The sequence below is a fragment of the Pseudoliparis swirei genome, chromosome 6, assembly GCF_029220125.1.
Source record: "Pseudoliparis swirei isolate HS2019 ecotype Mariana Trench chromosome 6, NWPU_hadal_v1, whole genome shotgun sequence".
In the NCBI taxonomy this organism is placed as follows: Eukaryota; Metazoa; Chordata; class Actinopteri; order Perciformes; family Liparidae; genus Pseudoliparis; species Pseudoliparis swirei.
In genome coordinates, this window is record NC_079393.1 from 2,036,744 (window position 1) to 2,049,117 (window position 12,374).

At 49.2% G+C, this 12,374-nt stretch overlaps 2 protein-coding genes across 2 annotated transcripts; both read left to right on the forward strand.

Annotated features, from left to right (window-relative positions):
- Positions 1 to 255: 255 nt before the first annotated feature.
- On the forward strand, positions 256 to 6,581 carry LOC130195395 (hyaluronidase-4). The gene is made up of 4 exons (XM_056416896.1): positions 256 to 334; positions 2,088 to 3,079; positions 4,274 to 4,363; positions 5,676 to 6,581. The coding sequence occupies exons 2-4, from the start codon at positions 2,123 to 2,125 to the stop codon at positions 6,165 to 6,167; spliced, it is 1,539 nt and encodes a 512-aa protein (XP_056272871.1). The 5' UTR covers positions 256 to 334; positions 2,088 to 2,122; the 3' UTR covers positions 6,168 to 6,581.
- A 1,240-nt stretch (positions 6,582 to 7,821) lies between these two features.
- On the forward strand, positions 7,822 to 10,804 carry LOC130194923 (hyaluronidase-5-like). Its single transcript, XM_056416145.1, has 3 exons — positions 7,822 to 8,784; positions 8,962 to 9,051; positions 10,269 to 10,804. The coding sequence occupies exons 1-3, from the start codon at positions 7,822 to 7,824 to the stop codon at positions 10,506 to 10,508; spliced, it is 1,293 nt and encodes a 430-aa protein (XP_056272120.1). The 3' UTR covers positions 10,509 to 10,804.
- Positions 10,805 to 12,374: the final 1,570 nt, after the last annotated feature.

Here is a 12,374-nt window from a genome sequence, read left to right on the forward strand (position 1 = left end):
TGTCTCCTCCTCCCCCTCGTCTCCTCCTCTCTCCTCTCTCTCTCTAGTCGTCTCCTCCCCTCCCCCCCCCCTCGTCTCCTCCCTCTCTCTCCTCTCTCTCCCTCTCTCTCTCTCTCTAGTCGTCTCCCCCCCCTTGTCTCCTCCCTCTCTCCCCCGTATATAAGTGCTTGCCGTGTGTCAGACTCCTCACAGTGAAGCCAGGCGAGCCGTGCGGCGCAGAGGGCCACCATGACCCCGGCGGTGACCCCCGAGGAGAGACCCCCGCCCCCCCGAGGAGAGACCCCCCCCCAAGAGAGAGCCCCGCCCCCCCACCGGACTGCTCGCCCGCCTCCAGGTAAGAGACTTTGCAGCTTTTGATCTTCGCTGCAGAAATAAAAGAGGAGGGTCGAGTTTATATTGGGACATTCCTGGATGCGACAGCGCGGCTCGTCTTTTGGGAGATGCAGGAGGGGGAGGGGGGGGGTCTGGAAGTAGAGAAAGTGTCTGTGATGTCGAAATCTTGTTTTTTTACCCAGCATTCATCAGCACATCAGCTGTCACGGAGACATGAGAGGTCTCTCTCTGACTCAGTGACAGGAAACAGGCAAATAAAAAGAAGAAAGGAAGAAACATCTGGATTAAAGTTAATCAGACGGCTAAAAACACATAAAGTTACTTATGGGAGTCGTCTTGTGTCTGTCTGGTTCAACGCGTCTGTCGTCTTTACCAACGGGGCTTTGTGGTGTCTGGAGATAATAATCTGAAATTATAATATTTAAAAAATAAAACAAGCTTGAAAATATTCACTTAAAATAATCATACTTTTTTGTTAACGTCAAAATATATCTTTTAGAATTCTGATTTAAATAGTTTTCCTTACTGTCTGTGAATTAATTGCCAGGATACTCATTTTTCCTTTTAAAAAATAAAATGTCAAAAGTTTCTGTGCGTGATCTTTTTCTTTGTCGTGATACTTTTTTTTTCATTTGTTGTTGTAATAATGATTTTGGCCACAAGGGGCTGGAGTGCATCACTACCTCGTGTTGTTAAGAGGGCTAAAAGCATCAAAATACTCTGTTTACATATAATAGTTGTATTTAAATCTCCCGATGATGAAACATGAATGTTTTTGGTTGATAGTGATAAACGTCATCGGCCTCTTGTGGCCAAAAAGAGTATTACAACCACCGACACGCCCACAAACAGACATTCACCAGAAAAAATAGATAAATAAAAAGGAATTTTTGAAAGATAATCTTGGCAAAACCTTTTTTTAAAGCCCTTTTTCTGGGGGATCAAAGAAAGTCGCCGCGTCACATGACGTCCGATATCGAGGCGAAACCATCAGGATGAATAAAGATCCTTTTTAAAAAGCCCAGCCTAAATTAATCATCATTTAAAAAAAATATTCAGATTGTTCTCATATCAACCGCTTAGTTCTCTCAGCGTCTCTGGGCGGCGTCTCGGATGAGGGCCGTCGCCATGTTGGTTTTATACACGCAGAGGTAGACCTGTCAATCACCTCGTAGCCCCGCCCCTAAAGCATCCTCTGCTTCGTGGTTCCCGATGGACGACACAATGGAGACGCAAAGTCCGTTTCTCCAACGTGGCCGTTGCCTCGCCGCGTAGCTCGCTGGCTAACTAGCTTAGCTCGCTGGATAACTAGCTTAGCTCGCTAACTAGCTTAGCTCGCCGGCTAACTAGCTTAGCATCGTAAAGAGCGAGAGGCGACGGCGCTTTGGGGTGCGTCGTGTTCCAGATGCTGACTGCAGAACACGACGCCCCCTGGTGGTCCGCCGGGAGAGGGCGGGACCACTTCTTTATTTACAGAGCGGCTTGACTAAAACAAGACGTTTAAAGACTAAATTAATCAAATATTGATGTATTTCTTAATAACTATTTGATTGGTAAGTCCTTCCCTCCTCCCTGGGGACCGGTCCTCGAAGCCAGAACCAGGCGGACTGAGGCAAATATCCAAACTCATCAAGTCGTAATATTCCACATGGCACAATATCGATCCGTCCATGAGGAGGACTCGAGTCGGGAGGATTCCCTCAGAGGAGGCGCGAGGAGAGACTCACTGGTTCTGCTTCTCTTCCTCTCTCCAGGATGATTGACAGCTGCTCCTCCTGAAACCCCCAGGATGCCTGTGGTGCCAGTGGGCGGGGCATCCTCCTCCCACCACGTGGTCCCCGTCGCCCTCACCTGGCCGCTGCTGCTCTTCCACGCCGCCGTCGCCGTCGGTCAGAAACCCGCCAAGCTGCCTCTGATTGGCCGGAAGCCCTTCGTCGCCGCCTGGAACGCCCCTCTGGACATGTGCGCCATCAAGTACAACGTGACCACCAACGCCCACCGCCTCTTCCACATCCACGGCAGCCCCCGCGCCGGCTGGACGGGTCAGAACGTCACCATCTTCTACGCCAACCGGCTGGGCTACTACCCCCACTACACGCCGCAGGGCGCGGCCGTGCACGGCGGCGTGCCGCAGAACGGCAGCCTGGAGCGCCACCTGGTCAAGGCCCGCCGGGACATCGACCACTTCATCCCCTCGCGGGACTTCCGCGGCCTGGCCGTGATCGACTGGGAGTTCTGGCGGCCTCAGTGGAGCCGCAACTGGCACAAGAAGGACATCTACCGCCGCGAGTCCCGGGAGCTGACCGCCGGCGCCTACGTCAACGTGACGGCGGCCCAGGTGGAGGAGCTGGCGCGCCGGCGGTTCGAGAAGAGCGCCGAGGCGTTCATGCAGAGGACGATCCAGCTGGGGACGCGCCTCCGCCCCGACGGGCTCTGGGGGTTCTACCTCTACCCCGACTGCCACAACTACAACCTGCACGAGGGGAACTACACGGGCGCCTGCCCCCTGCTGGAGAGGCTGAGGAACGACGAGCTGCGCTGGCTGTGGAACAGCAGCACGGCGCTCTTCCCCTCCGTGGCGCTCCGGAAGAGCCACGCCGGCAGCGTCGGCAACCTGCGCTTCTCCCAGCACCGGATCCGGGAGTCGCTGCGCATCGCCGCGCTGACCTCCCGGGAGCACGACCTCCCCACCTACGTGTACCTGAGGCTGGGCTACCGGGAGGAGGCCCTGGCCTTCCTCACCACGGTGAGAGCCGCCGTTGTCACGGCGATGCGCTCGCTCTTCCGCTCGGCGTCGAGCTCTTTGTGCTCACGCTCCGGCGGCCCGTTTCCAGAGTTACGAGTTTCAGTTCACAGCCACGCAAACAGAGAAATAAGCCACGTTATCAGAATTCGTGATGGAGGAAGTCTGAAGACCCAAAGGGCCCAACGGGACGCGTGAGAGGGGCGGAGCGATCCTTCCGCTCCCCGCGTCGAGTCAACGCCAACGTACGCATCGCGGAACTTCGTAGACGACGATCTTTTCCCGAACCCGACGAAGTATTTTCTTACCCTAAGTAAACGAGCAACGAGCTGGAACGCCACGCGTCTCCGGACTCTTCAGGGAACCGTCGCACCGCGACTGCAGCACGAGTTCTTCAACGTGTTGGCGTGTCCTCCACGGCCCTCGTGCAGGTCAAAAGTCACCGTGAGGCGAAATACCAAAGCTTCTTGATTTAAGGATGTATCCTTCAACATGCTCGACTAACTTTACTGTTAACTACAAACAACAATCTCTAGTATCATCAACTCTTCTTCTAGTAACACGACTAACTGGTGCCGCTAGCACTCGCAACTTAGAATAAAGTACAAGTACGACATTGGAGAAGAAATTCTCATCACGCAGAATTAAAGAGAAGACATTTCTAGAAACGTAAATATGTGACTTAAAGATGGTTTTTTACTGGCTGAAGGTCAGATTTTATTTTTCCATCGCTGCCATCTGGTGGACATCCAACGAATAGCAGCTCAAGAGTCACGAAATAGAAACATAGGACGCTGTGGTTTCCTGGTTGTCCCTGAATGTCACCACTAAAACCAGAAGGCAGATATAACCTTGAACATAATACATAACCACAAGACAATAAGACAAACACACAACATGTTTATTAGATTGAAATATGATAATTATATATATTACCTTGTCAACCTTTTGGTTTTTAAAAGTCTTTTCTTGTGCTTCATTGACCAAAAAGTAAAGTACGGGAAACTCTTTTGCCTCCATAACAGGAAAAAAACATTAAAATAAACATGTCGGTCTTATTTTACCTCTTTGTCTGTTTGCGTCTGTCGATTTATCCTAAATTCACCATTACGTAATGCCTCATTTGCATATTCAAATATAACATTTCATAAGGCGTGTGATACAGTCACTAATGAGTCTGTCCCCGTGTCGCTGCAGAAGGACCTGATCCACACCATCGGGGAGAGCGCCGCCCTGGGGGCCGCGGGGTTCGTCATCTGGGGGGATTTGAACCTGACGACCTCCAGGGTGAGTGTTCACGCCCTGATTAATACACTAAATATATACATATATGTCTCATTATACACTAAATATATACATATGTCTCATTAATACACTAAATATATAAATATATGTCTCATTATACACTAAATATATACATATATGTCTCATTATACACTAAATATAGACATATATGTCTCATTATACATTAAATATATAAATATATGTCTCATTATACACTAAATATATACATATGTGTCTCATTATACACTGAATATATACATATATGTCTCATTATACACTAAATATATAAATATATGTCTCATTATACACTAAATATCTAAATATATGTCTCATTAATACACTAAATATATAAATATATGTCTCATACACTAAATATATACAGGACTGTCTCAGAAAATTAGAATATTGTGATAAAGTTCTTTATTTTCTGTAATGCAATTAAAAAAACAAAAATGTCATGCATTCTGGATTCATTACAAATCAACTGAAATATTGCAAGCCTTTTATTCTTTTAATATTGCTGATTATTACAGCTTAAGAAAACTAAAATCCTATCTCATAAATTTTAATATTTCCTCAGACCAAGTTAAAAAAGATTTATAACAGCTGAGTGTTTGTCAAGGCTCAGGAAACCCTTGCAGGTGTTTGAGTTAATTAGACAATTCAAGTGATTTGTTTAATACCTATATACTTTTCATGATATTCTAATATTTAGAGATGGATATATGAGTTCTCATTATACACTAAATATATACATATATGTCTCATTATACACTAAATATATAAATATATGTCTCATTATACACTAAATATATACATATATGTCTCATTATACACTAAATATATACATATATGTCTCAGGTCAGAAGAGAGAATGCAGCTTGTTGTTATTTTTACACATGAAGCATAGACTTCTATACAACCAGAGGAGTCGCCCCCTGGTGGTCAGGAGAGAGAATGCAGCTTTAACACATGAAGCATAGACTTCTATACAACCAGAGGAGTCGCCCCCTGGTGGTCAGGAGAGAGAATGCAGCTTTAACACATGAAGCATATACTTCTATACAACCAGAGGAGTCGCCCCCTCGTGGTCAGGAGAGAGAATGCAGCGTGAACACATGAAGCATAGACTTCTATACAACCAGAGGAGTCGCCCCCTGGTGGTCAGGAGAGAGAATGCAGCTTTAACACATGAAGCATAGACTTCTATACAACCAGAGGAGTTGCCCCCTGGTGGTCAGGAGAGAGAATGCAGCTCTAACACATGAAGCAGAGACTTCTATACAACCTGACAGCCTGTGGTCTTGCTCCCCAGTTCAACTGCACCAAGGTGAAGACGTTCCTGAGCCGGCGGCTCGGCCAGTACGTCACCAACGTGACGCGCGCCGCCGAGGTCTGCAGCGACTTCCTGTGCCGGAGCAACGGCCGCTGCGTCCGCCGGGACGCCCTCGCCCGCCACTACCTCCACCTGAGCGCCGCCGGCTACCGCATCCGGCCCTCGGGCGACGGGGGCTTCGCCGTCAGCGGGCGCCACTCGCGGCGCGAGCTGCGGCTGCTGGCCGAGAGGTTCCGCTGCCACTGCTACGAGGGCCACGAGGGCGAGCGCTGCGACGGCGCCAACGAGGTGCGGGAGGAGGGCGGCGGGGGGGCGGGGCAAGAGGAAAAGGAGGAGGAGCGGCGGAGGAAGGCGTGGGAGGAGGAGCGGGGCGAACGATGGGAGGCGGGGGAGAGCGAGGCGGCGCCGACCGGCCGCGGCGGCGTCCTGATGCTGCTGGGGCTGCTGCTGAACCTCACCGTGGTCACATGACCAACAACACCGTGGTCACGTGACCAACAACACCGTGGTCACATGACCAACAACACCGTGGTCACGTGACCAACAACCCTCAGGCTCTGAGGCTGAGGAAGGCGGAGCTTCAGCGAAGACGATGACGTCATCCACTGATGCTGCAGGAGAAGAGAGTTCCTCCTCTCACGGTCCATGAACAGTGTTGTGTGTTGTTGTGCGTTCAGAGCCACACAACAACAACAACAACACACATGAACACTCGGCTGAGGGGGTGAAAAGTAAAACAACTAAACATGACACTTTATTTTGAGTGTGATGGCACTTTATATACACACACACACACTGACACACACATACACACTTACACACACACACACACACACACATAGTTCCCTGAATGTAAACGCACTGCGAATAAAAGACTTTTCTTCAGCTGCGTTTCTATTGGTTGTTCTGTGGGCGGCCATGTCGGCGGCTTACAAACACACACTCACACACACTTACAAACACACACTCACAAACACACACTTACAAACACACACTCACACACACACACACTCACACTCACTCACACTCACACACACACACAGAATAAGGAATGTTTCATTTAACTTAAACGAAGAAGACAACTTCAAGTCCAGTTGGTTCTGGTGTGTCGGGCTCCCGGGGGCCACGTCTCCTAGTGGAGGCCTCCGGACCCTGAAGGTTCACCTGAGCCTCACCGTGTGTCGGGCTCTCGGGGGCCTCGTCTCCGGACCCTGAAGGTTTCATCATGGCCTGAAGGAGGAAGTCCGGACGCCGATCAGATATCCATCAGAGTGAAGGAAGCGTTGTGAAGCAGCAGCTCAGACTCCGGTCCTCAGGGAGAGCAGCAGGTAGGAGCTCCTGGTGTTTTATTAATCTCAATATTCATAAATGATGTGTAATCAATAACATGGACCATTTGTGTTTGAGTTTTTGAGCAACATTTTTACTGATTGATCTCCAAAAATACAGGTGATGAACAACGTGAGGGCTTCATGAATATGAATATATATCCTACGTCATGCAGTCCATAGTGTCGTCTTTCTTTGGATTATTTCCAAGCGTCCACAGAATCATTTCATTCAATCTGTTCTTGTCTTTATTAATCAACAAGGAGCTTATGATGCATCACACGTTTTATTACCGATCAATATTTTATTTATTTATATCCATTACAACGACGTGATTATTAGTTTTTTGTCGACATCTTTCTTTGTCTTGGGTCGGATGCTGAAAGAGGAACATGGAAATAAAACGATCAGATTCACATATGTTATGAATATATCAGAGAACATGTTAACTCAACAAATAAACTAATTAAAACTATTTAATGCAAAACCAATGATCCACAAACCACCTTCATGAACACAGGATGCACTTAGAAACAATCAGCATGTGTTTACAGTCCTGAGTTAGAGCTGCATTCTCTCTCCTGACCACCAGGGGGCGACTCCTCTGGTTGTATAGAAATCGATGAGAAAACGACTCTCACTATATTATGGTCCGTTTGGAGCCACATAGATCACGTCCACTTAAACGTCCACATTGGCTTCTTTAAATTGTAACACATCAAACAATCTGACTTGGACAGACGAACGGACGAGTTGGGACTGAACTTGATTCGTTGTCTTTCCGTTCATCCAGAGCGATGTCCTCGTCCTTCCTGGCCTCGTCCTTCCTGGCCTCGTCCTTCCTGGCCTCGTCCTTCCTGTCCTGCGTCGCCCTCTGTCTCGTTGGATCCGTCCCCCCCGCCGTCCTCGCCCCGCCTCCCACCGAGCCGCCGCTGATCCGCGACCACCCCTTCGTGGCCGTGTGGAACGCCCCCACCGACCGGTGTCGCCGGCTCCACATCCCGCTGGACACCGCGGCCTTCCAGGCGGTCACCGCGCCCGCAGCCGGGCCCGGTCAGTTCCTCACCATCTTCTACGAGGACCGCCTCGGCCTCTACCCCAAAGTCGACGCCGCCAAACGCAAGCTGTACAGAGGCGGGGTCCCCCAGAGGGGCAACCTGACGGAGCACCTGGCCGTGGCGCAGAGTCAAATCGACCGCTCCATCGCCCAGGACTCCTCTCCCGGTCTGGCTGTCATCGATTGGGAGTCCTGGCGCCCCCTGTGGGACCAGAACTGGGGGTCCAAACGCATCTACAAGAAGCTGTCCATCACTCACGCCTTGCAGATGGCCCCGTTTTTGTCATCCCAGAAGATTTCCACGCTGGCAAAGAGCCAGTTCCAGCGCTCCGGGCGGCGCTTCATGGAGAAGACCATCAGCCTCGGCATCGGCGAGCGTCCCAGCCGCCGCTGGGGCTTCTACTTGTTCCCCGACTGCTACAACTACGGCTGGGGGGAGCCCGGCTACACGGGGAGGTGCTCCCCGAAGACCCAGGAGCAGAACAACCAGATGCTGTGGCTGTGGGAGCACAGCACCGCCCTCTTCCCCTCCGTCTACCTGCAGCACGACCTGAGGAACTCCCCCCAGGCCGCGCTCTACGTCCGCAACCGCGTCCAGGAGGCGCTGAGGGTCGCCGCGCTGCCCAAGCGCCCTTACACCATGCCGGTCTACGTGTACTCCAGGCCTCTGTACCGGGACCAGACCCAGAGGTTCGAAACCAAGGTGAAACTAGGTTAAAGGAACCTTAATGTCCAACAGCCGGATCTCAGTGTAGTCCTGATCCTCTGTAGACCTCTATCAGTAAACTGGACCATCAGAGAGAAGGTGGTCCGGTTCTGTAGAGGTTTCCTCAAAGCTGGTACGTGATAAAGAACTCATTCAAGATGCGTCCTCTTTCAGGCGGACCTGGTGAGCACCGTAGGGGAGTCGGCCGCTCTGGGAGCCTCGGGGGTCGTGATGTGGGGAGGAACCAAAGACTATGACGACAAGGTGAACGCGGCCCGAGGGGCCTCCATGCATGTGGAGAAACGTGTTCGTCATACCTGTGTCACTTTTAAAGTCTCCGTGTGAGTCTGCAGCCATGACAAGGTCCTGTAAAGTCTTCGAAAGGGGAACAGATGACTCGGGATTCATCAGCAAATAGTGAACCTGCCTTGCTTCCTGTTTATTTTGAGGAAATGACAGCTGCGTTACTTGCTAGTGCTCGTTATCTCAACTCACAGATGTGAAGAGTTTTTGTTGGTGGTGTAAAGATGAGTGTCATGAGTGTGTCGCCATGACATTCGGGTTCCCCAGAGAATCACAATGATTTTGGAGATCCTCTGACATTTCTTCCTAGCGCCTCCAGCAGCTTGATTACCTTCGCATTGAAAATGCCGGAAGGTTATGTTTTGATCGCCGTGTATTTATTTATTTATTTGTATGCGTGTTATTCGCAAAACTCAAAAAGTATTGAACCGAATCGCTTGAAATTTGGTGGGATGATTGTTTATTATCCGGGGACCAGTTGATTAGATTTTGGGATCGATCGGGTCAAAGGTCAAGGTCAAAGGTCATGAACAGGTCAAAATCGTTCGCAGAACTCAAAAAGTATTGAACCGAATCGCATGAAATTTGGTGGGATGATTGTTTATTATCCGGGGACCAGTTGATTAGATGTTGGGATCGATCGGGTCAAAGGTCAAAGGTCATGAACAGGTCAAAATCTTTCGCATAACTCAAAAAGCATTGAACCGAATCGCATGAAATTTGGTGGGATGATTGTTTATTATCCGGGGACCAGTTGATTAGATTTTGGGATCGATCAGGTCAAAGGTCAAGGTCAAAGGTCATGAACAGGTCAGATCTTCTTGAATCACATGGAATTTGGTGGGATGATTGGTTATTATCCGGGGACCATTTGATTAGATTTTGGGATCAATCGGGTCAAAGGTCAAGGTCAAGGTCATGGAAAGGTCAAAATCTTTTTTTTACCATAGCACGATACATTTTTGTCCAATTGGCATGCAACTAATGCCAAAATGTTCATAATTCAATGCCCAATCTTGTGATATGCTAAGGTATACGCTCTACCGAGTGCCCATTCTAGTTTAATTAGTATTTCCTCCATTTCGGCTAACGCTATGCTACATATCTAATTGTTTTGAATTGCCCGGTACCTGACTTCTTGTTCTAATACGCCTGAGTCTCGGCCCCGCCCCCTTCAGGCTGCCTGCGAGTCTCTCGCCGAGTACCTGACGTCCACCTTCAACCCGTACATCGCCAACGTGACGGCGGCCGCCATGCTCTGCAGCCAGGTCCTGTGCCAGGGGCGGGACTGCTGCGTCAGGAAGAGCTACGACTCCGCCCACTACCTGCACCTGAACCCCGCCCACTTCAGCATCCTGCGGGCCCGGAAGAAGTACGTGGCGATCGGTCTCCCGTCCGCCGCCGACCTGAACGTCTGAGCCGAGAACTTCACTTGTCAGTGCTACGCGGGCCGGAGCTGCTCGGCCGCCATGAAGCTCATCTGGGTTTAATCCGGCAGGCGGTTTTCAGAACTGCACTTCCTGCCGATCCACAGATTCGTCACTGAGACTTCTGTCTGTCATTTGATGAACGTAACATAGGTAACGTCTGTGTTTATTTAAACGACAGAAGACACATGTGGAAAGATTATATGTTCTGCAAATTACATCATTAAATGTAAACACTGGTTTATTCTAATTAAAAATCACAAGTCACCTAATAAATGCTTTTCTGAAAACAATCATCTTTGCATTCTTTTGGTTTCCTTTGACAAACCGTCCAAAGAGTGAGAAAAAAGAAGAATACGGCCACCGAGCTAAAGCATCTGCACGAGACAGAGAGGAGTCAAAACAACCACGAGTCCAGGAGAGATTGGACTCAAAAGACTCGTGAGACAAAGACTTGACAGACTTCAGTCAAAAGACTCAAAAGACTCATGAGACAAAGACTCATGAGACGTAGACTTGTCAAAGTCATGAGACCAAGATTTGACAGAGTAAAAAGACTTGTGAGAGTCAAAAGACTCAAAAGACTCATGAGATGAAGACTTGTGAGACGTAGACTTGTCAAAGTCAAAATACTCAAAAGACTCACGAGACATAGACTCGGTCTCTTCCCCACCCCATTGAGTGTCTTGGATTCTCACTGCAGACTCGTTTCCGATATCATTTCAAGAGGATCTCAGACTGAAGGACCACGTCGTGGAAGCTTTACCTTCAGGTGCATCGATGCCCCGGCACGCCTGAGCAAAGTGCAATCATTATTGAGCTATAACTTATGTCCGGATTTGACAAGATAACATTATTTTGTTTTCCAAATTCCTAGAACGTAGAGCTTTAGGGGGAGGAGGGGCCAATGAGTGGAGAGAACACCTTCTGGTATTCACGAGTGAGGACTCATTATTATTGTCTTGTGTGTGTTACACAATCAGGCATTTTACCATCAGGGCTGATGCAGAGTCATCACTCAGGTACCCAGGACCACACCTTAGTCCTGGCCTCAAACGTCGTGAAAAGCACCACACACAACAATGATGAAACCAGGATTATAAGACATGAGGCCCCCGGGGGCCGCCCACCTCCATCCAGTCTGTTGCTAATTGTCTCTTTATAATAATAATTATAATTAATTATATATAGCGCTTCTCTAGACACCCGAAGTCGCTTTACAGTCCAGAGTCCATTCGTCACACACAGTCATCCCGGTGGTGGTAAACTACATCAGGAGCCACAGCTGCCCTGGGGCAGACTGACGGAAGCGTGGCAGCCAATCAGCGCCTACGGCCCCTCCCCCACCACCAACATTCATTCACATCCATACGAACCGGGGTGAGGCTGCGGTGCATGTCTTTATGATGGTGGGGGAAACCGGAGTACCCGGAGGAAACCCACGCAGACACGAGGAGAACACGAGAACATGCAAACTCCACACAGAAAGGACCTGGAACGACTGGGACGACCGGGATTCGAACCCAGGGCCTTCTTGCTGTGAGGCAACAGTGCTAACCACTGAGCCACCGTGCTGCCCTGTCTTTGTTTTTGTCGTATTTAATTTGTCGAGGTTGTTTTGACACTTTTTGTTGCCACGTTGCTTCTTCTTGTATTTAGAGTCCGCTTTTAAACATGTTTGTATCTTTTGGGCTTGTCTTGTATCTCTGTGGCCATTTTGTATCTTTTGGGGTTGTTTTATATCTTTTGGGGTTGTTTTTTTATCTTTTGGGGTTGTTTTGCATCTTTTGGGGTTGTTTTGTATCTTCTGGGTTGTTTTGTATCTTTGGGGTTGTTTTGTATCTTTTGGGGTTGTTT

Coding starts and splice junctions, on each gene's coding strand:
- LOC130194923 (XM_056416145.1), top strand. CDS start 7,822: ATGTCCTCGTCCTTCCTGGCCTCGTCCTTCCTGGCCTCGTCCTTCCTG. Junction 8,785..8,961: donor CCCAGAGGTTCGAAACCAAG/GTGAAACTAGGT, acceptor GTCCTCTTTCAG/GCGGACCTGGTGAGCACCGT. Junction 9,052..10,268: donor CCAAAGACTATGACGACAAG/GTGAACGCGGCC, acceptor CGCCCCCTTCAG/GCTGCCTGCGAGTCTCTCGC.
- LOC130195395 (XM_056416896.1), top strand. CDS start 2,123: ATGCCTGTGGTGCCAGTGGGCGGGGCATCCTCCTCCCACCACGTGGTC. Junction 3,080..4,273: donor CCCTGGCCTTCCTCACCACG/GTGAGAGCCGCC, acceptor GTGTCGCTGCAG/AAGGACCTGATCCACACCAT. Junction 4,364..5,675: donor TGAACCTGACGACCTCCAGG/GTGAGTGTTCAC, acceptor CTTGCTCCCCAG/TTCAACTGCACCAAGGTGAA.